Source organism: Lithobates pipiens, unplaced genomic scaffold (genome assembly GCF_037356315.1).
Source record: "Lithobates pipiens isolate NorthernLeopardFrog02 unplaced genomic scaffold, aLitPip1_a1.2 Scaffold_62, whole genome shotgun sequence".
Classification (NCBI taxonomy): domain Eukaryota; kingdom Metazoa; phylum Chordata; class Amphibia; order Anura; family Ranidae; genus Lithobates; species Lithobates pipiens.
Window position 1 is genome coordinate 2,442,728 of NW_027507884.1, and position 24,027 is coordinate 2,466,754.

The following is a 24,027-nucleotide window of genomic DNA, read 5'->3' on the forward strand; positions in this document are numbered from 1 at the left end:
ATACATTTCTAATTCCCATACACGTCCACTGAGGTCATTCTTGAAATCTGGTTTCCTGTCTCATGATTGGTCAGATCTTCTCTGGTACCTGTATAAAAGGTGATCCAGAAGATGAGTGTCACACAAAGCTTCAGCGAGAAGATATTTCACATTACAGTAAAGGAGAATTCGGAAACAAGATGAATGAAAAAGTCTTCCTCCTGCTTCTGATCTGTATTACGGGGCCGGTGACCAGTCTACCTCTATCTGCACAAATACAGGTGAGATGATGAGCTGACATGAACAGTACAGGGGACAGGTGACAACTATATTTAGGAAAGTATAACATCCAATAAGTTATTGACAATCTTAGCTAGTAGTGAAGTGTAAATCTAAAATAGTTATCCCCTTAGTTTTGGATAAAGTGGTGGGGGGTTAGGAATCCTGTTAGATTTTAACTCTTCCTTATTACCGCCTGGGACCCCTGTAGGGAGATTTGACTTTTGTACAGGCCATTGCCATTAGGACAAAAAGTGAGGGGAAATCCAAAATGTTATAATTGGGAACAGAAGAGGGAATATGATAAAATCTTCCAATGATGACTGTTGTGGTAACATCTGTCCAAGAAAGGATTTTTTGAGAGGTTCCCAATAGGACCGAGGAGGACTCTACCGGATGGGGATGAGTTGGGGCCAAGTCTTGTTATCTCTTATTATTGTATTTAATTTGAAATAAGATATTGATACAAAACATTTACTTTCCAGTACCATCTACTTGGAGTGAACAAAGATGGTAAGCTTTTTAACATTTTTATTTAAGAAATAATTTTTGCTTTCTTTCCGTTCTCTATCAGCTGTTTTGTTTGTTCTACTTTTTCTTCCCGTTCATTAGTCCCTTTTTTATAATATCCCTAATCCTAAATCCTAATTCCCAAATCAAAAATTGTTTGCACTGCTCCATTGGCCCTAATCAGCCTGGCCAGATAATCTATAAAATGATTTTCCTTCTCCATCTAGAACCAGCCTCTAGGAAAGACCACTCCACATTTTTATAGTTCTTATGGTAAACATCCCATGCTTTAAAGAGATCTTTTTACCAATTTAAAACATTGCAGATAAAACCCTTAGAAAATAATTATTATTTTAAATGCTTGCTTGCAGTATTTTCCTTTCCATAAATTTTTTATTATTCACCTGCAATATGGCTTTGAACTTTCGAAGAAATGTTGACTACTGTGAGAGTCGCTTCGCTAGCGTAGCCCCCTCCCGCGTTGTGTCTCTTAGCCCTCCCCTCTTCTGGGAGTGTCCAATTACTGTCTGTGCTGGCCCAGCATCTCTATCCCTCCCCTCACCTCCCCACATAAACTTTGATTTAGCTGCTGGTGGAGGAGTGAAGAGGAATACTATAAAGCAGTGATTCTCAACCAGGGTTCCGTGAAACCCTAGGGTTCCTCCAGAGGTTGCTAGGGGTTCCTTCAGCATTGGGCAATTTCTGCCTCTTAGATAAGTTCCCACCGACACCATTGATCTTTTTAGCTCTCTGTAAGGAGGTAATTCTTCCCAATGACCACAAGTGTAAGAACCATTCTTCCCACTGACCATCACACTATTGTATCACGAGTTGTAGATTTGTAATTTTTAGCAGGGGTTCCCCGAGAACTGAGAACTATTTAAAGGGTTCCTCCATGTTGAAAAGGTTGAGAAAGGCTGCTATAAAGTGTCAGCTCTGAAAGCTCTGAGTCTGCTCGGGCAGATGACATCACGTCCAAGCAGCAGTTTCGAGCTTTCGGCTATTTACACAAGGAAGATTTTTTACATTTAATGACATTCCTAAAATATGTTACATGCACATATAATCATCGGCATGTTTTTTAGACCCTAGCAACAGATTATTTTGGCCATCTCCCTTGGGTGACAGTATTTATGATAATCATGGTGAGTCAGGCAAAGACTTAAAGAATTTCCCGAACAGAGGTGTCACAGATCAGGGATAGCTTTGTAGAGCTACCCTATTTTTTCATTAATTGATAATTCAATTCATAAAATGGGATCAAAATTTACACAAAATTAAGTCACTTTAATTATTTGTTTGCGATTATTTCACTAGATGTGCTTAATGTGCATTTTGTATACACAGCCCCAAAGAGTCAAGACTCCGAAGTGCCACAAGGGATCTTCAGCAAGATTTTGAAAGCTAATAAAGGTAATTATTGTAAACCAGAAGATTCTTTACTGCATTATGAGGGTGCTAAATCCAGGCAAGGTAATAGACAAAAACCAATTATACTCAATATAGTTATGAGTTTCAGCATCCTTTAAATCATGCACTGATGGACTAGCCATTAGCGTGTGAGGAGAAATATGGCAGTTTTGTCTAAGCCCTTGTACACACGGTCAGAGATTCCAACGGAATGTTTCCTATCGGACCGTTTTGTCGGATATTCCGACTGTGTGTGGTCTGCATCGGACTGTTTCCATCGGAATATCCGACAGACCAACTTGCCGGTAAAATTTTCCGACAAAATGCTCCGATCGGACATACTCCGATCATGTGTAGCCTACTCCGACGGACAAAGTGCCACACATGCTCAGATCAAATTCCTAGACCAAAGCTATTGGCTACTAGCCTGAACGTAGTCCCGTCGTAACGAAATAACGTCATCACGTTATGTACAATCGGATTTTCCGACAACTTAGTCCGACCGTGTGTATGCAACATCACTTCCAGACCTCTTCCGGAATTAATCCGTCGGAATTACTCAGACGGATTTGGTTGTCGGAATCTCCGACCGTGTGTACAAGGGCTTTGGTTCTTCGTCATTGTTGAATGAGTCTTTAAAAATCATGATTCCATTTCTTAAAACACTGATGGATTATTTCTATTCACTTCTACCATTACAGTGAAACTTGTGAGATAAAGAGGTGGATTTATTAAAGACAAATAGGCTGTTCACTTTGCAAACTTTGGAAATTGCACTTTGCACGGGAATTTAGTAGAAATTCAGCATCCGAATCTCTAGTAAAACTGTGTATTCTTCTGTTGCAATTTCCAGTTCTAAATCTACAATTGAAGCTGAACTCCAAAAAAGAAAAATCATGAAATTAATGCAGCTCTGTCTTCCTTACTACATTTTAATTGTACTCTTTTAAATGCAAGCAATGTAAGTACCTTCATTATAGAGCAGAGCTCAGACTAGAGGTGGGAGAGGTAGCACAATGAGTATGTTAGCTGTACTGTAGTGTATGCTCCATTGTAATAGGAGGAGAGAGCAGAGTGACAGACACATGAGATTATCAGACTTGTAAGCCCTTGTACACACAGTCGGACATTCCGACGGAAAATGTCCGATCGGACCGTGTTGTGGGCTCCATCGGACTGTTTCCGTCGGAATATCCGATGGACAAAGTTTTAGCCCTTGTACACACGGTCGGAGATTCCGACGGAATGTTTCCTATCGGAGTGTTTTGTCGGATATTCCGACTGTGTGTGGTCTGCATCGGACTGTTTCCGTCGGACCAACTTTTCCAACTTGCCGGTAAAATTTTCTCCTATCTCCTCTTATCAGACATACTCCGATCATGTGTAGCCTACTCCGACGGACAAAGTGCCACGCATGCTCAGATCAAATTCCTAGACCAAAGCTATTGGCTACTAGCCTGAACATAGTCCCGTCGTAACGAAATAACGTCATCACGGATTTGTCGATTTTCCGACAACTTAGTCCGACCGTGTGTATGCAACATCACTTCCGGACCTCTTCCGGAATTAATCCGTTGGAATTACTCAGACGGATTTGGTTGTCGGAATCACCGACCGTGTGTACAAGGGCTTAGAGCTGGGCTATAAAACTTTCCGACAACATGATCCGATTGGACTTTGTCCGATTGTGTGTAGAGAATTCCGATTGGACAAAGTGCCACGCATGCTCAGATCAAATTCCTAGGCCAAAGCTATTGGCTACTAGCCTGAACGTAGTCTTGTTGTAACATAATAACGTCATCACGTTACGTACGATCGGATTTTCCGACAACTTTGTCCGACTGTGTGTATGCAACACAATTTTCGGACAAAATCCGACGGATTTTGTTGTCGGAATGTCCGACCGTGTGTACAAGGGCTAAGAGTTACTTCACTGCAGCAGAGCAAAATCAGGTCTCCTACTCTACAAAAACAGGGCTGTGTGTAATCAGGTGCTTACAGATTAGCTAGATAGTTTGTTTTGGTTGCCCAGGTGGGAAGGGGTTAAGGTAGGCTTAGCATCTTCCCGGGCATTTCTAAGTTCTGCCCTCCATAGTGGGAAGGCTCTACTTGGGGGCTCGCTCTCTGTTGTGTCCTGCATGGGAAGATTCAAGAGGCCAACTTCACTGCAGCAGAGCAAAATCAGGTCTCCTCCCCGGCCAAACAGGGCTGTGCTGTGTCACGGAACTGAGTAAAGCTGGGCCTTTTGACTGCATGAAAGTATCTAACAGGTTTCTCCAGATTCCCACTGTGCCTATTCTATTCTGTTGTATACCCCATCACTGCATATGATTAGATGCAGCCGGTGTCAGTTACTAAAATTTTCTGTTTGGATCTATCCAATTTTCAATCAAAGGATATCAGGTGAGAGAGGACTGACATAGCCACCCACATAGCAAACTTCAGCCAGTTCACAGTGTATGGGCAGCTTAAATCCAATGCATTTTAGTGCATTATCTATAACCATTTTCTCTATTTTCAGATAGCAAAACACTCATGTATGGAGGAGATATACTGGTACAGAATGACCGCAGCGCCGTTAAGTGTCCTTCTTGCCTTTGGCCTAAAAGTGATAATGGTACTGTTCCTGTTCCCTACATCATAGATTCCAGCTACAGTGAGTTCCCTCTTTTTTCTCTTGCATTTAAGTATTCGTTGCTATTTCTTATTTGTAGAAACCCAACCTTCTATCTCTGTTTCCAGGTCCCAGTGACCTGAACAGTATTGTGCTCGCCATGGCCGAGATTGACACATTGACTTGTGTGAGGTTTGTGCCTCTTACAACAGAAAATGATTACATCAACATCACTCCTGATGGCGGGTAAGGTTGTCTATTGTCTATCATAGTTCTTCACATAAAGAGAAACAGTAGGGAGCATCTAAAACATAAACATCTGAGACTTTACTGCACCTATTTGTGCATCATGGCTTCTCTTTTAAATTTCATCCAAAAAGAACTATAGAACTCCTCTGTACATTTGTGAATACATGTGAAAGTCACAAGCCAACAACAAGGTGCTTCTTGGTTGTCTCCTTTTTTTGTGTACCCAGCAAGATATAGCACACAGACATAAACAATCTATCCTAGCGCTGCTAACATTGACTATATAGTAGGAAGATGGAAATCACTGAGACGGAATGGGGCTTAGTGTCAACAGACACAATGAATTCCACTTACAATTTTACAATGAAAATAAAACCAAAGATGTCTGTCCAAAAGTGAGCAGTGATCCAATGCTTGGAGCCAGCGCAACGTTACTTAGCTCCCAAACTCCCTACCTCTTATTAGAACTGGGCACGTACATAGGGATACACCTGTTGATATAAGTTAGAAAGTTCAAAAGCTTAGCACTAGGGATAAGCTGAACACCCCCCGGTTCGGTTCGCATCCAGAACATGCGAATAGGCAAAAGATTTGTCTGAACATGCAAACACCGTTAAAGTCTATAGAACATGAACATGAATAATCAAAAGTGCTAATTTTAAAGACTTATATGCAAGTACTTGTCATAAAAAGTATTTGGGGACCAGAGTCCTTCCCCAAAAGACAGTTATCAATGCAAAAAAATCGTTTTAAAAACTGACTTTTTTTTGGAGAGCAATGATTTTATTAATGCTTAAAGTGAAATAATAAAAGTGTAATATTCCTTTAAATTTCATACCTGGGGGGTGTCTATAGTATGCCTGTAACATGGCACATGTTTCCTGTGTTTAGAACAGTCTGAGTGCAAAATGGCATTTCTAAAGGAAAAAAAGTAATTTAAAACTACTCACGGCTATAATGAATTGAAAGTCATTGGGAAAAAAAACGGCATGGGATTCCCCCACAGGGAAACTCTGAACCAAATTTTTTTTTAAAAAATGCATGGGGTCCCCTAAAATTCCATACCAGGCCCTTCAATAAAAAAAAAATGGTGTGGGGTCCCCTTCAAAATCCATACCAGATCCTTATCCATGCACGCAACCTGGCAGGGTGCAGGAAAAGAGGGGGGACGAGAGAGCGCCACCCCTCCAGAACCGTACCAGGCCACATGCCCTCAACATTGGGAGGGTGACTTGGGGTAGCCCCCCTAAAGCACCTTGTCCCCATGTTGATGGGGAGAAGGGCCTCATCTCCACAACCCTTGCCCGGTGGTTGTGGGAGTCTGTGGGCGGGGGGCTTATCGGAATCTGGAAGCCCCCTTTAACAAGGGGGCCCCCAGATCCCACCCCTCGTGTGAATTGGTAATGGGGTACAAATGTGCCCCTACCATTTCACAAAAAAAGTGTCAAAAATGTTAAAAAAGACAATAGACGGTTTTTGACAATTCCTTAATGTCTTCTTCTTTCCTAGCTTCTTCTTCCGTCTTCTTCTGGTCTTCCTTCAGTGTTCTTCTTCTTCCTCCATCTTGTTCTTCCTTTATCTTCCTCTGCTTCTTCCTCTGGTCTTCTTGTCCGGCATCATCCTCCGCTTCTTCCTCCGGTTTTCTCATCCAGCATCTTCCTCCGGCTTCTTCTTCCCCGCTTCGTCCTCCTGGCGATCTGCCTCAATGGGAGTCTCCCGCTGTGTGATGCTTCTGTTCAGGTGACAGCTCTTATATAATGGAGGGCGTGGCCCCCCGGTGACCCCGCCCCCTCTGACGTACGGAGACTTCCCTATGGCTTTCCCCGTGGTGTCAGAGCAGGTGTTATATAAGAGCTGTCACCTGAACAGAAGCGTCACACAGTGGGAGACTCCCATTGAGGCAGATAGTCAGGAGGACGAAGTGGGAAAGAAGAAGCCAGAGGAAGATGCAGTGGAAGATAGAGGAAGAAGCAGGGGAAGAACAAGATGGTGGAAGAAGAAGAACACCGAAGGAAGACCAGAAGAAGATGGAAGAAGAAGCGGGGAAAGAAGAAGACATTAATAAAGGAATTGTGAAAAACCATCTATTGTCTTTTTTTTTAATTTTTGACATTTTTTTTGTAAAATGGTAGGGGTACATTTGTACCCAATTACCAATTCACACAGGGGGGGCCGGGATCAGGGAAAGGGGGCTTCCAGATTCCGATAAGCCCCCCACCCGCAGACTCCCACAACCACCAGGCAAGGGCCCCCCTCTTTTCCTGTGGCCTGCCAGGTTGCCTGCTCGGATAAGGGTCTGGTATGGATTTAGGGGGTTACAAGGACTCATTTTTTTTTTTTAAATTGTTCTGGGTTCCACTGTGGGGGAATCCCATGCTGTGTTTTTTCAATTACTTTTATGTGTATTGCTGGGACCGACAATACATTATAGCCACGAGTAGTTTTAAATTACTTTTTTTCTTTTCGAAATTTTATTTTGCTCTCAGACTGTTCTAAACACGGGAAACATGAGCCACTTTACAGGCATACTATAGACACCCCCCAGGTACGAAATTTAAAGGAATATTACACTTTTATTGTTTCACTTTAAGCATTATTAAAATCACTGCTCCCGAAAAACAGCTGTTTTTAAAACTTTTTTTTGCATTGATACATGTCCCCTGGGGCAGGACCCGGGTCCCCAAACACTTTTTATGACAATAACTTGCATATTACCTTTACAATTAGCACTTTTTATTTCTCCCATAGACTTTTAAGTGGTGTTCCGCGGCTTTCGAATTTGTCATGAACACCCCAAATTGTTCGCTATTCGGCAAATTGGCGTACAGCCAATGTTTGAGTCAAACTCATGTTTGATCTCAAACATAAAGTCCATCCCTACTTAGCACAAACAGATATTGATTGTTTTCTTTCTGTAGCTCAGATTCAATCATTGTTTCTATTAAAACTATTGTCTTAGGCTCCCAAATGGTATTAAAGCATAACTCTTTTGAACTGTATATTTACAATTTCTAGCTGTTACTCGTATATTGGAAGAACTGGTGGAAGCCAGATAGTTTCATTGGGTGGAGGCTGCGTCTACAGGGAGATTATACAACATGAACTAGAACATGCCCTGGGCTTCTACCATGAGCATGTAAGAAGTGATCGTGACAATTATGTTGACATCAACTTCCAGTATATCTCTGAAGGTACTGCGGACATTTACACAAAGCGAATTTAGACATGTTTTCAAAAAAGAGACATTACCACTGCTTTTGTCTTGTTACAGGATACGAGGGTAATTTTGTTAAAGCGGACACTAATAACCTGGGCAGTCGATATGATTATGGTTCAGTGATGCACTATGATGCGTAAGTCATGACTTTTGTGTTAGCTGGTAAATTACCCATGAATTATAAAATATTAAGGTAATATGTCAATCTTATCTCCATTCAACATTTTCCAGCTATGCATTCAGCAACACTTCAAACAAACCCACAATTGTCCCCAAGCCTGACCCCAATGTGCCCATTGGGCAGACAATTGGACTGAGCGTCTTGGATGTCACTAAAATTAACCGACTTTATAAATGCAGTAAGTTTCTATACACATGTTATGGATTTGAAACATTAGAAATTATACTTTTTTTTTATTATTGCGTTTTAAGTGAATTTTTAGTTTTTCAACAAAAAAAAATGTTTTGACAAAAAACAAACAAAATGTGCACTTTTGTCTTTGGGCCCTACTATGGGTGTACACAATAAATAATGCACACATCTGTGGCATCCCCATGCATCTCAAATTCATTTTGGGTTATTTATTTTTGGTGGGTCATATGGTAATGATAAGAAAGATAAAGCTAGATTTTTTTTTTAAAAATGATATTGTTTACAATTTGGCCAGTTTCCTTTGAAAAAAAAAGTACAACATCAGGAAATGTAATTTTTACCATGAAATGAAGGCTCAAATTGGCCTGAACAAACAAGCTATAATTCACCTGGACACACAAAGATACGTGCCGTTTCAGTAACACATGTGAAAGTTGTAACACTGCATTGAGGCATTAAGGATCTTTTATCCTCAACGTAAATGGGTCAAACTCAAGTTAAACTTGATTTTAAGTTCAAAATTCCAGCAGTTTTAATCTAGTAGAAGGTTAATACCCCCTCCCCTGTTTCCCACCAATTCATTATTAATATTATTATCAGTCTATTCCTCCAGTGACTAAATACAATTTATATGTCTATTTCTCACTTCTCAGGTGTCTGTGCAACTTTGCTTAATAAGAAGACAGGAGTTTTCACTTCTGCCAACTATCCTTCTGCTTATCCTAATAATGGTGACTGCAGTTGGTTGATCAGGGTTCCATCAGGACGGGTAAGGAGACAGATGTAGACATGCAAAATGTGACCCTAAATGTCTTCCAACCTAGGTGTGAAAATTAACTAGAAGATTGTTTTGTACACCACCTACATTTGACATGAATAAAAAATAGAGACTTGACTAGTATAGAGCTACACAATAGGTCCAAATACTCCCTACCTGAACATCACACTTTTGAACATTGAAGTGGAGCCATTAAGGTAGTTTGACTTTATGGCTGAGACAGAGGTATAGAATAGGTCTTTTAAGATGGAAATGTCTCTGAACCTCATACTCTACTTCAACCACCAATTGCTCCATATGTTGGAATAATGCCTTCATTATGCCCTACTTTATAGTCTTCAGACTATCATTACCACTTCATTGCTGGGAGCCTATTTTGGCAACTCTGATGTGCCAGATTTCTTTTACCCCACATCGGATGGTGAGGTCACTGTAGAAATGGGGGTTTAGCAGGAACAAGATGGGTCTTGGATTCATTTGGGGCTCTGATTCTTACAAGTATGTTACCAATAGTAACAGTATTGCAATATCCGCAGCCACAGCTTTCTTTGACTTTATTCAATATAGCATTAAACGAAAGATTTCTGTTGAAAGTTTCTTCCCCCAAATGTGTCTTGTTTAAGCTTATTTGTTTCCCTGAAGAAACCACAAGCAACAAATAATCAGAGGGAGCAGAAGAGTTCTGTCAAGTGGAAAATCAATGGAAAATACTCACATGTTTCAAGAGACATCTTAGCTAGAAAAGTCTATAGCTGCAAGTTTGTTAGAATCAGAAATTAGAATCCTACATATTCTTGTGTTTTTTTTTTTTTTTCTGAAGGTCTGTCCAAGCATTAATATAGTAATCGATTGCATCCTATTGCAATTACATATTAACCCAGTTTGCAGTTACAAATATGTGAAGTTTGGGGTTTACTGCAGATAATGCCTTCTTTCGCTTTTCAGGCTTCATTAAAGTTCAGTAGCTTTAATATCCAATCCACTCCTAACTGTGACTCAGACTACATGAGGATCTATGACGGCCCCTCTAAGAACTCTCCTGTGTTGTTGAATAAAATATGCGGAAGTCAACCCATCCCTCCACTCATCGCTTCCACAAGCCAGATGCTGGTCCAGTTTGTCAGTGACGGGGCTGTTGCTGGGGTCGGCTTCAAAGCTTCATATAGCTCAGGTATTCTGATTTATTTTAATAGGAAAGAAAGTGTTCAGAGAAAGACACCGAAGACTCATAGATACAGAGGAGATCTTTCCCAAGGAGGGACTATTGGCACAACAGTTTAATGTCCTCCAACCTCTGTTTGCAACCTAATACATTAAATTTCTTAGTGTATACAATTAGAATTACCAGTCAGTCAGGCCCTCACACTATAAAGTTGTTGATCGATTGTTCAATGTGTATGTTGGTCAACTTTAAGAGTGATAATACTTACCTCTAGGGCTTATTTTGGATCAAATACTGTATAGATTTATCTTTCTTGCGGCAAATCCCTGCTGTCTGCCTTACTGAAAAACTAAAAGGTTGGAGAATTCCCTTGGACTTCTATACAGTTGACAATGTCATCCAAAATTCTCCAGGGTGGAGTGCAGTGACCAGACTCCCTTTTCTCCAGCACTACATTACATTTGGTTAAATGCTTGCTTTGCTTAGGACAGGTTGAGAAAGTTCAAAAAATTACCTTGGTAGCCAGTGGTCATCTATGCTCTCCAATGTCCCAGTATGTGGGCGAGCCCTCGAAATGTTCATGTACAATGCATGACTGCTGATCCTGTGTTGTATTTGATGATATCTGAAAGTCTATAGCCAGGGGAATGACAAAAAGAAGCAGTTTCAGGGACCAGTAGTACAGCATGGAGGAAGCCTGTGGGGGGGGGGGGGGGGATAAATAAGGTAAGCATTTCAATGTAGTTATCATCTTCTAGACTAAAGAAGCATTTAACCCAAGCAGTGCAGTGAGGGGAACAAGATGGATTTTACAGCATCTGCACTTACCCCCTTTAGGACAAAATCATAGGTTTGTATGATAGCCCACCCATCTCCACTACAGTTATTTATTTTCATAGGACACTCCTGTCACTAGTGCTCTGTCAAACACTTCTGGGTAAGGCAGAACATGTCACTCTCTCCCTTTCCTGATCTAAAACAGAGAGTGGGGCCCTAGCCTAAGATAAACCTGGAACTCTGAAAGGGAGGATGAAAATATATATACATAAACATAAAATGATAGCATATACTATTATAAAGCTTTTTACTATATTGATTATATCTATATTCTTACAGCTCTGTGTGGAGGATCCTTCTTTAACTCTGAAGGCAGCTTTACATCTCCGGGATACCCAGAGGATTACAGTCCAAACATGAATTGTAACTTCACCATCACAGCTCCCGTTGGATATAAGGTAAAACAAGATGCCTTAAAAATTCTCTCTAATTATTGGACTTCCTCATTCTCTAAAATTGTCACACAAACAAAATGAAATGTTGGACAGATACATTACAACGTGAATATACAACCCCTTTGAATTTACCAACGTTCACCAGGGCCTACCTGAATGAATGGGAACGGAATGTATTGTTCAGGGCATTACAATACATGGCTGTTGGCAAATGTAAAGTAGATTGCTCTAAGACTATCTACCACCAAGACTTTCTCTGGATCATTTCCTGTGATGACAGGAAGTGTTGGTGGCAATTTGCGAAGCTGGGTGAAAACTGGTGGTGTGACATTTGTAAGCTGTTTATAAAGCCTTACTTGACTTTCCAGCACTGGGGTCATTTCTGCCATCCTGGTTGGGAGTAGCAGGAGCACATGGGAGAGGAAGGGAGGGGGCTGATCAGTTTCTTGAGTCTATTGTAGACAGGGGAATGACAAAGAAATTAGCCAGTAATGTAGGAGGAGCACAGCAGATCTCCCAGCTCTGGATGTTTCCTTCCTTGTATGGCAATTGTAGATTGGTGACCATTACACCGCAGGAATAGAAAGGACTTCCTTTTTCCCTACAAGATTTCTAAGCAATGCCTTTTATGTGCATCATCATCCCTAAAGCGACATAAAACTTTTAAAACAAAAACATTTTTTTTCACATTAGTAAACATTAGACATGTGCAATTAGTTTCGTAGGAATCGAAAATTTGTACGAATTTCCTTAAACAAAATACGAATTTTTATGCATACGAATTCAGTACGAAATTTCGTTTACGAATTTCGGATCCAAATTCATAACGAACATTTGTAATCGTTACGAAAACTTAACGAATTGGCAAACTGCAATATAATAAATGTTTGCTCTTGGGTTTAATATGGCTTTTTGGTCAAATATTATTTCAGGAAGACTGTAACATCAATGAACTGTAAGCCCTTGTACACACGGTCGGACATTCCGACAACCAAATCCGTCGGATTTTGTCCGAAACTGTTGCATACACACAGTCGGACAAAGTTGTCAGAAAATCCGATCGTACTTAACGTGATGACTTTATTTCGTTAGGACGGGACTACGTTCAGGTTAGTAGCCAATAGCTTTCGTCTAGGAATTTGATCTGAGCATGCGTGGCACTTTGTCCGATCGGAATTCTCTACACATGATCAGACAAAGTCCGATCAGATCATGTTGTCGGAAAATTTTATAGCCCAGCTGGAAAACTTGGTCCGTCGGATACTCCGATGGAAACCATCTGATGGAGACCACACAATGTCGGATTATCCGACAACACGGTCTGATCGGACATTGTCCATCGGAATACCCGACCGTGTGTACAAGGGCTAAGAAACAAAATATTCACTCACTTTTATGCAATAAAAATGATTTGTTTGTTGCATGAACACAACACTGTCATGCTCATCATAATTTTTATTTCTTTTTCAGATTGCCCTGACCATAAGTGACTTCCATCTAGAGTCTTCCAGTTCCTGTATGTACGACTATCTAAAACTCTTCATGGATGGTACACAAAGGGGTCCATTCTGTGGGGATCGCACCATCCCTGTGTATTACTCCGAAGGAAATTCTATGGTTCTCGTCTTCCACAGTAACAAGTTTAACCAGGCAAAGGGCTTCCAAGCCTCTTACACCTTCTGTGAGTAGCTCAGTTCTATCTGCTTATATCTAATATCAGCAATGGATGTTATAAGATAATACAGGTCACATTTTGTTTCTAAAAAGCAGCCAGCTTAATGAAAAAAAAATATTGCATAAAGAAATGTAACACTGCTGTGGTGTAAATACAGATTTAATAGCAGGATCTCAGATTAGACACAAAGCTGAATTATCTTCCATTACAACTATGAAGTACAGAACTGGTTCTAGACTTTGCTATTGGACAACCCAGCAAGCACTCAACACACTGAAAATCAGAAACAGCATACAGTATATTGAATGTTTATATGTAATAACAATTGCCTACAATACAAAAAAAATAAAAATACAAAAGAAACTAAAATACAATTGACCAAAACCCTCTATAGTTCCCCTTTAAGCAGACATGATATTCACATGACCTCTAGTGAAATAAAATCTGTAAATAAAATACAGCGTATCAAAATAAAGATCAACAATCAAGCAACCAACAATGTTCAAATAATCATCGTTTGATGTATGGGCAGATTCTTTTTGAGTATTCACCATTGATACTGGATATACAAATCCATGTAAATGTATTTCTGTTATTTTGTTTTGTTATAGATCAATGAGAAATTATGAACGGATAAGGTCTATGTATTATTTAAATATGATTTTAATATTTGCTGACACTGACCTCTCTCTGATTACAGTTCAATAGATGAGCAACAGATGGTACAAAGAGAAAATCTACCGGTTCTGGAAGGAAGCCGACATCACTACAGGACACAATGAGAATTTGATGGAGCACGTATAGAAAGTTCACACATTTGTGCCTATATATATAATGATTAAATGTACATCGGATCATGCTAGTGTTTGCAATTACATTTAAAAATACAAAATAAAATTGCATAATTGTTTTCCCATTTGCTTGGTATTTTGACCGGCTTGGTTAGGAATAGGGGAGCTAATTTTGGCGTCCTCTGGTTTCTATGTGGTTTACATTTATTCTATAGTGATAATTCTTATTTCTTTATCTTTCCCTTTCCCTACTTATTATTTTGAGGGGGGTGATTGGCCATTTTTTTATGCTATATATGACAGTCTGATCTGATGTTTTCCTTTCCTTTTAAAAAATAAAATATATGAAAGCATTAATCCATCCCTATTATTATTTTCGAGTGACGTAGTTCCTGATTCCTCAATGTGTCTTAAAGTGAGCATTGCAGTAAAATGAAGTCCATTTATTAGTTTCAGCCCCTTCCCCTGGGAAATACACTGCCCAGGGGCATATCTACAGGGGTTGCAGGGGTGGCCATTATTACCCGGTTCCATTGGAATCCCAAGGGGTCCACACGGCCTCCCTATATGCCTGGATAGGAGAGCGGCAGGGGCAGTGGAATATAGAGGAGCCAATCCTCCATGTAGCTAATGGATTCCCACTTCTCCACCTCTCCCTTCCACATACATTCAACAGCTGCAGACTGGAAATGGAGGACATTGGTTCCTCCACATGCTGCTCCCACCACCTCCCTATTGATGTCCAGCTGCCCTGGGCTCCTGTGTGCTCTTTGCCGGTCCCCATCACCCCACTGAAGTGCTGCCGGGTTTCCCCCTCCCACCTCCCTTTAGCTGCTACAGGGGTCTGTAAGGGTGGAGTCTTGACTTATTGAATATAGTCAGTGATTGATAACGATTACTCATTTGTTTTTTGTTTTTTGTATTCATTCAGAGCTGAGCCATAGTAAACCGTGTTTAATATACTAGCTATTCCTGTTCATTCTGTGCAGCTGAGGTTGCAGAGAAAGGGGTTGATAAATTTGTCATCATTTCTCTGTCTCAAAAGTGAGTTATTTCACCAAAGCTCCCGATGGGGGTCCTAAAAAATATGTAACAAAACAAAAAAATAAAATTGTAAAAAATCAAATAAAAAATAAAGTAGAATGGTTTAAAAATAAAAATAAATAAAAAAACTACTGGGACCGATGGCGGAACTACTAGGGTCGCAAAGGTTATACTTGCAATTGAGCTCTGGCGTTCTGCCACCGTGAGGAGACCCCAAGACAGCAGGAAGGTGGCTCGCTGCAGAACCATAATAAAGGGTCCCATGGTATGAGAAAAGGGCCTCAGGATCAATGGGGAGGGCCCCAATCAGTGGCCGGGGGGGGGCCCTTCATGGTTTCTTGCATGGTGCCTTGAAAGTCCTAGTTACGCTTCTGGCACTGCCTAATATTAGTTCAAAAATTGATATGTAAAGAAAAAAGGCAGATTATGCACTTACTTTACCTAGACAAGGGTGATGTCATATTCCTCCTAGCAAGACTCTGGGGAATGCAGAGCAGCCAAAATCTTGCAAGAAGATGTTCTTGCATTGGAATGGAGTGTCTTATTACAAGATCTAGGGTACTTATCACTCCCCAGCAATCTCACAAGAAGGATGGGGATGTCACACCAAGCAAAGTGGAATGCAGGGAATCCTTTCTCTAGGACTACATGCTCTGTCCCTAGCCAACATGGATCCTGTCCCTTGCCTATCCATTTTGCAAATACATGCCAACTGTACAGGGAAAGTGAAATTTATTAGCACTGTCCTCACCAAAGTTGGCCACAGAGGTCAACTAGTGTTGTGGTGCCGAATTTGAGCACTGCTCCCTTGGTGACACCGAATGAGTTCCTCTCATTCTCCATTCCCTCTGTACAGCTATCAGCAACGCAGCACCACCTACAAAGGAGAGAGAAATCACACCTGTCTAAAAATATGCATTCATGAAGAACTATTAGTCAGTGTTTTTACAGGAAGAGGGGGTCATCCCCAGACTTGACATTGCATTTTACTAGTCCACTGGTCCTCCAGGTTCTATTAGGTGAGACAGGGGGATTGCAACTTGTTACCTCATGCCTGGAGGAGACTTTTGTTGACACTGGTAGAGGATCATACAGTGGAGAGTACTGGAGAGGTGAATACATAATGCATACTATGTCTGCTATATATTTTTTTTGCCAATGGTACATATCATTGTAATGAAAAAACATCGCAAAGGCATATAAAATAGGCTTCATTCAAATCTTGATGGCCCAATCCAGCCTACCCCAAATGGGTTCGCACTGTAGGTCTGGGAGGTCACCACATTGAGCCGCTAATCAGCCTGTACAACTATAAGTAAGGGAATAACATTGGGAAGGGGGAGGGTAATAACATAGGAAATTCAGAGAGTAGAGGATAACATAGATAGTGTTCTACATCCGCCTATTACTTAGTTCATTGAACAGATTACTTCAGGCTGTGGGGTCAGTTAGAATTTGCATACTATTTCTTACTTTTCCAAATGTGGGTAAAATGCAGGCTCACTGGGTCACCTCTGAAGGAATTATAACCTGGTAATGGAATACAGTCTATTTTTTTAAATTTGTCATTAAATTCAAATTGTTTTCAACAGCAATAGCTCTTCTGTAAATTTTCCGTCTGTCCGGTTGACTTTCATTATGCTGGGTGTCAGATTGGTCTGTAGCAATACAAGGAGAAAGTCACCACAATGGCACCAAGTCTGATGGAAGTCAAAATCTTCCCACACTTTCCACATGCATTCTCCAGCAACTCATACCCACCCAAGGTACACTCGGCCAGACGTCCTTGTGGTTGCATCTGCAATCCGGTATCAGTGAAGGTTCCACAGCCAAACACAACCAGGCCATAGATGTGTTTACCTTCATTTCATCGCTCTAGATGGGAGGTGGTTAAAGACTTACCACAATGGTATGAGTCTTCGAAACACAGCAGTTTGTCACAAAGGCAAAGCACACAGGATTTCTTCTAGAAGATTGCTCTTGCCTTGCTCTTCCCACTTCTTCTGTTGGTCATGTAGCTTCATGACTTGAGTTTTTGGCCACAAGGGTCACATGTTTTCCTTTTTGAAGCCAGCATAAGAAAAACACAATTGGCAGAGACAGGGATCGACGATAGCTTCTTCCAAAAATATGGCAAAAACCTATCCAAGGTAAATCAGATCACTTGTGATGTCTGATAGTATAAAACACAACGCATAAGTTAAAAAAAAAAAAAAAAAAAAAATTAATTAGTACTGTTGTTCAATGCCAAGCATTACAACAGCAAAACAATATTTCACTAATCAGCTCAAAAACAGCCAGGAAAATCACAGATAATATCCCACATGTATTGATGACTCCCTAAATCACATGTGTCCAACAAGGTCCACCAGGTTATTTTGTGTGTCTTCCATACGTCTCCTGCAGCTGCCTCACACCCTTCACCTTCACCCCTAACTTGTCTCAGCGGTCTGCAGCAGAAAGGGCGACAGAACTCCTCCTACAGATCCTGATATATGTGTGATGCACAAAAGTGCAGCAGGATATAACCCCCTTGGACTTTATAGACAGAAATCAAGTAGGAATGTTGATAGGTTAAAAGGAAACAATGCCGCTTTCATTCATACCAGTTTAATATAAGATAAGAGCAAGGGCTCGGTACGGCAAGAGATAGTATACTTACATGTACAGAAAGAAAATACAAAGAATTTAATCCATATGAAAAACAAGTACTAAAAAAATACTAGACTGCAACCTGGGTACTGCCAGAGATAAACTGTGGTCAGTCCACATGAGTTGCTGCGACGTATCCCAACATGTTTCGGAATTATATTCCTTCTTCAGGGCTGCTTTGAGTACTCAATCCTTTCTAAAAATGCAAATATAATTATATCTCAATTAATATAGTTAAATTATATGCACTTTCCTCCAGGTCTGGTGCTGTCATGTACCAGGTAGGAAGAGCCTGGTTTGCAGAGGAAGGCTTCTCTTACTCCTGGAAGAGCAAACAGGTGGTGAAGGAGTGCAGAGTCACATGAGAGCCAGTAGTTGTGCTAGCTGCTGGACTTCCAGTTGAGTGGTGTGTCTGATGATGAGCCGTTGCAGGTATGCTGTGGATGTAGGACAGTGGATGCAGGCGAACTGTAAATACAGGACAGCAAGTGCAGGTATGAGGTGGTTGTTAGGTCACCTTTTCATGTTTTCTGGAAAGGTGAACTATCCCTTTTAAGATTTACATATAATTGTATTCTTTATCTCCCATGTCTAAAATTTCAATTTTTTTGCCTTGAAGGTTGGAGATGTAATCCATAGCCTTCTTGAAAAACATGCCATTATATGTCAGCTGTAAAAAATCTATTGTACTGCATATAAAATACAACTGAGTATTTACATAGCAATGTGACATAATAAAAGGAGAAAGCCACAAAGTCATTACAAAAAATGATAAAAAAAAGTAGATTAACTTGGTTACGCACAAGCTTACCATAATAATGGGCATGTGACCACATGTAACATGATTACATACCTGTAAAAGTAAACCTTTGAATTATCCATTCATGCCAAAGAAACAGGTTGATTTAATTGGCCCACCCACTCTCACCATATGGTCCCCTTCTTCAGGAAAAACACAGAGGTAGATATCTATAATGTAAATCATAACTGAAATACAATGACCTACTTCAATGCATTTCCATATATACAGTGGGTATAAAAAAGAATCAAAACTAGACATTTAACGTCCAACCACACAGCCTGTTGGCAAGAGCAACTAAAAGCCACACAAAAGGGGCACAAATCTGTCATTCCTCCTCCTTACCCACTTCAGTCTGCCCCTGCTATATCGAGTTATTACCTCTCAGCAGCCACCACTGACAGGGATGATGGTATAGCACAGGGTGTCCCAGGTCCTAGTAGCACATCTGCCAGCAGCACATCACCAGCTGTAGACTGTAGCCGGCAAATTTCTGTAGTGCAAAAAAATTACAGTCCCTGCCACCCACATGCCCAGCTACTAAATGCAAGCTTGTCAAAGCTGTTGGCTCTCCAGCTTCTGCCTTTCAGCCTGGTGGATTCTGCCCCCTTCCATAAGTTCGCACAATGTGCTGTACCACAATGGCAAGTTCCTAGTCGCTATTACTTTTCATGTAAGACTGTTCCACCTCTCTACCATCACATGGAAGGGAATGTTCTGGCATCATTGGGCAAGGCAGTCAGATGTAAAATCCCCCTTACTGTTGACACGTGGTCCAGCAAGCATGGGCTGGCACAATATATTTTGTTCACAGCACACTGTAACAGTAACACTGCATGCAACACAAAAGGATGCAGGACAGGGCTCGGTGCTGCAGCCTGTTGTTCTCCCACGTCTCCATACAGCTGGTGCTGATGATGCCAGACCTGTGAGCTCTGCCCCTTGTACTAAAACAGGCCAGAACAGTCTGTAGCCATTTCAGTGGTCATACACAGCCAGTGCTCGGTTGGCTGAAATTCAGCGGGAATTCCACCTGCCCTTAAACCGCCTGATTTGTGACAGGCCCACCAGGAGGAACTCGACTTTGGCAATGCTGCAGCGGCTATACATGCAGCAGAGGGCCATCAACGAGTACCTGTGCCAGTACGGGACAACAACGGGCTCAGGCCACTTCAGCTTTTTTTCCACGTGCCAATGGCTGATCATTAAGGATGCATGCATTGTATTGTCAACATTTGAGGAGGCCACAAGGATGGTGAGCATTGGCAGTGCATGCATCAGTGACACAATCCCTGTTGTGTTCCAGCTGGAGCAGACTCTGCGTGGCATTATGAATAGGGTAATGGAGGCAGAGCAGCAGGAGGAAGAGGAGGACTTCCTTTCCTCTCAGGGCCCACTATATCCAGATACCATCGTTCATATGTTACAGAACACACATGAGGAGAGAGGGGAGGAGGATGAGGAGGAGGATTCTGGCACTTTCATAGGCTTTGAACAAGAGGAAGACATGCGTCAATCTAAGCCTGTGTGCCATTGTGGTAAGCTTTTAACCACCTCACATCTAGAGCAATGAAATGAAGGTAAACAAATCTGTGGCCTGGTTGTGTATGGCTGTGGATCATTCACTGATACTGGATTTCTGATGCAACCACAAGGACGTCTGGCCGAGTGTACCTTAGGCGGGTATGAGTTGCTGGAGAATGCATGTGGAAAGTGTGGGAAGATTTTGACTTCCACCAGACTTGGTGTCATTGTGGTAACTTTCTCCTTGTATTGCTACAGACCAATCTGACACCCAGTATAATGAAAGTCAACTGGACAGACGGAAACTTTACAGAAGAGCTATTGTTGTTGAAAACAATTTGAATTTAATGACAAATTAAAAAAAAAAAGCAGACTGTATTCCATTACCAGGTTGTAATTCCTTCAGATGTGACCCAGTGAGCCTGCATTTTACCCACATTTACAAAAGTAAGAAATATAGCAGACATAGTATGTATTATGCATTCACCTCTCCAGTACTCTCCACTGCATGATCCTATACCAGTGTCAACAAAAGACTCCTCCAGGCATGAGGTAACAAGTTGCAATCCCCCTGTCTCACCTAATAGGTTATTCAGAAACCGAAGGACCAGTGGACTAGTAAAATGCAATGTCAGCTTATCAAGTCCAGGGATGACTCCCTCTTCCTGTAAAAACCACGGACTAATAGTTCTTCATGAATGTATGTTTTTAGACAGGTGTGATTTCTCTCTCCTCTGTAGGTGGCGCTGCGTTGCTGATAGCTGTACAGAGGGAATGGAAAATGAGAGGAACTCATTTGGTGTCTCCAAGGGAGCAGTGCTCTAATTCGGCACCACAACGTTAGTTGACCTCTATGGCCATCTTTGGTGAGGACAGTGCTAATAAATTGTACTTCCCCTCTACAGTTGGCATGTATTTGCAAAATGGATAGGCAAGGGACAGGATCCATGTTGACTATGGACAGAGCATCTAGTCCTAGAGAAAGGATCCTGAGGTGGAGGGACCGAATAGGGACACCTTTGCTGGCTTTTCTAGCTCTGGACTTTATAGCTGGTGATAAGGATTGGCCATTGGTCTGCTCAGTGCAGCTTATACCGCACCAGCCAAACAGCCACCCCTCTTCAACTGGAAGCTGTTCTGGTAATGTCAACCTCATCAAGGTGACACTATATGCACTGGGGCTATTCAGCTGTGCCAATAACATGGCTGAGAGTTTTTGTACCTGTGACGCCTTTGTCAGTGAGATGCTGTTACCAACTTGCTCAAGGCTGTTAACCAAATACCTTGCCGCTGTTCTCCAGTGTTATTTATTACTTCCACTAAACCAAATAATAACTGTGCCATTCTGTAAATAAAAAAGTTAGATTACATGCTTTCCTCATCCCTGCATTCCACTTTGCATGGTGTGACATCCCCATCCTTATTATGAGATTGCTGGGGAGTAATAAGTACCCTAGATCTTGCAGAAAGACACTCCATTCCAGTGCAGGAACATCTTCTTGCAAGATTTTGGCTGCTCTGCATTCCCCAGGATCTTGCCTGGAGGAATATGACATCACTCTTGTCTAGGTAAAGTAAGTACATAATCTGCCTTTTTTTCTTTACATATCCATTTTTGAACTACTATTAGGCCGTGCCAGATGCGTAACTAGAACTTTCAAGGCCCCATGCAAGAAACCATGAAGGGCCCCTCTGGCCACTGACTGGGGCCCTCCCCATTGAGCCTGGGGACCTTTTCTCCAATCGTAGGACCCTTTATTGTGGTCCCACAGCGAGCCACCTTCCTGCTGTCTTGGGGTCTCCTCACGGTGGCGGAACGCCAGAGCTCAGTCAAAAGTATAACCTCTGCGATATTGCTAGTTACGCCATTGGTCCCAGTAGTTCTTTTTCTATTTTTTTTTTTTTTTACCATTTTACTTTACTTTTATTTTTTTGTGAAGTATCTCGCTTTTAAGACAGAGAAATGGACTGAGGACAGATTTATCAACCCCTTTCTCTGCAACCTCAGCTGCACAGAATGAACAGGAATAGCTCGTATATTAAACACGGTTTACTATGGCTCAGCTATGAATGAATACAAAAAAAACAAAAAACAAGTGAGTGATCGGTATCAATCACTAACTATATTCATTAAGTCAAGACTCCGCCCTGACAGACCCCTGTCGCAGCCAGAGGGATGGGAAACCGCGAGAGATCACATAGGAGCCCAGGGCAGCTGGACATCAACAGGGAGGTGGTGGGAGCAGCATGTGGAGGAACCAATGTCCTCCATTTCCCGTCTGCAGCTGCTGAATGTATGTGGGAGGGAGAGGAGGAGAAGTGGGAATCCATTAGCTACATGGAGGATTGGCTCCTCTCTATTTCACCACTCTCCTATCCAGGCATACAGGGAGGCCACGTAGACCCCCTGAGATTCCCATGGAACCGGGTCGCAATGGCTACCCCTGCAACCCCTGTAGGTACGCCCCTGGGCAGTGAATTTCACAGGGGAAGGGTCTGAAACTAATAAATGGACTTCTTTTTACTGCAATTATAACTTTAAGCACATTGAGGAATCAGGAACTATGTCACTTGAAAATAATAATAGAGATGGATTAATGCTTTAAAATATTTTATTTTTAAAAAGTAAAGGAAAACATCAGATCAGACTGTCATATATATATATAGTACAAAAGAAATGGCCAATCACTCCCTCAAAATAATAAGTAGGGAAAGGGAAAGATAAAGAAATAAGAATTATCACTATAGAATAAATGTAAACCATATAGAAACCAGAGGACGCCAAAATTAGCTCCCCTATTCCTAAGTAAGCCGGTCAAAATACCAAGCAAATGGGAAAACAATTATGAAATGTTATTTAGTATTTTTAAATGTAAATGCAAACACTAACATGATCCGATGTACATTTAATCATATTATATATAGGCACAAATGTGTGAACTTTTCTATATGTGCTCCATCAAATTCTCATTGTGTCCTGTAGTGATGTCGGCTTCCTTCCAGAACCGGTAGATTTTCTCTTTGTACCATCTGTTGCTCATCTATTGAACTGTAATCAGAGAGAGGTCAGTGTCAGCAAATATTAAAATCATATTTAAATAATACATAGACCTTATCCGTTCATACTTTCTCATTGATCTATAACAAAACAAAATAACAGAAATACATTTACATGGATTTGTATATCCCATATCAATGGTGAATACTCAAAAAGAATCTTCCCATACATCAAACGATGATCATTTGAACATTGTTGGTTGCTTGATTGTTGGTCTTTATTTTGATACGCTGTATTTTATTAACAGATTTTTATTTCACTAGAGGTCATGTGAATATCATGTCTGCTTAAAGGGGAACTATAGAGGGTTTTGGTCAATTATATTTTAGTTTATATTGTATTGGTTTTTGTTTTTTTTATTGTAGGCAATTGTTATTACATATAAACATTCAATATACTGTATGCTGTTTTTGATTTTCAGTGTGTTCAGTGCTTGCTGGGTTGTCTAATAGCAAAGTCTAGAACCAGTTCTGTACTTCATAGTTGTAATGGAAGATGATTCAGCTTTGTGTCTAATCTGAGATCCTGCTATTAAATCTGTATTTACACCACAGCAGTGTTATATTTCTTTATGCAATATGTTTTTTTCATTAAGCTGCTTTTTAGAGAAAAAACAAAAAGTGACCTGTATTATCTTATAACGTCCGTTGCTGATATTAGACATAAGCAGATAGAACTGAG

At 41.0% G+C, this 24,027-nt stretch overlaps 1 protein-coding gene across 1 annotated transcript; it reads left to right on the top strand.

Annotated features, from left to right (window-relative positions):
• Positions 1-62: 62 nt before the first annotated feature.
• LOC143958855 (embryonic protein UVS.2-like) lies at positions 63-18,330 on the top strand. Its single transcript, XM_077467836.1, has 14 exons — positions 63-260; positions 744-771; positions 2,116-2,241; positions 4,700-4,834; positions 4,921-5,038; positions 8,057-8,232; positions 8,313-8,394; positions 8,490-8,617; positions 9,285-9,400; positions 10,355-10,580; positions 11,688-11,806; positions 13,274-13,484; positions 15,259-15,313; positions 18,225-18,330. Exons 1-14 carry the CDS (start codon positions 63-65, stop codon positions 18,328-18,330), a joined length of 1,824 nt encoding a protein of 607 aa, XP_077323962.1.
• The last annotated feature ends 5,697 nt before the right edge of the window (positions 18,331-24,027 follow it).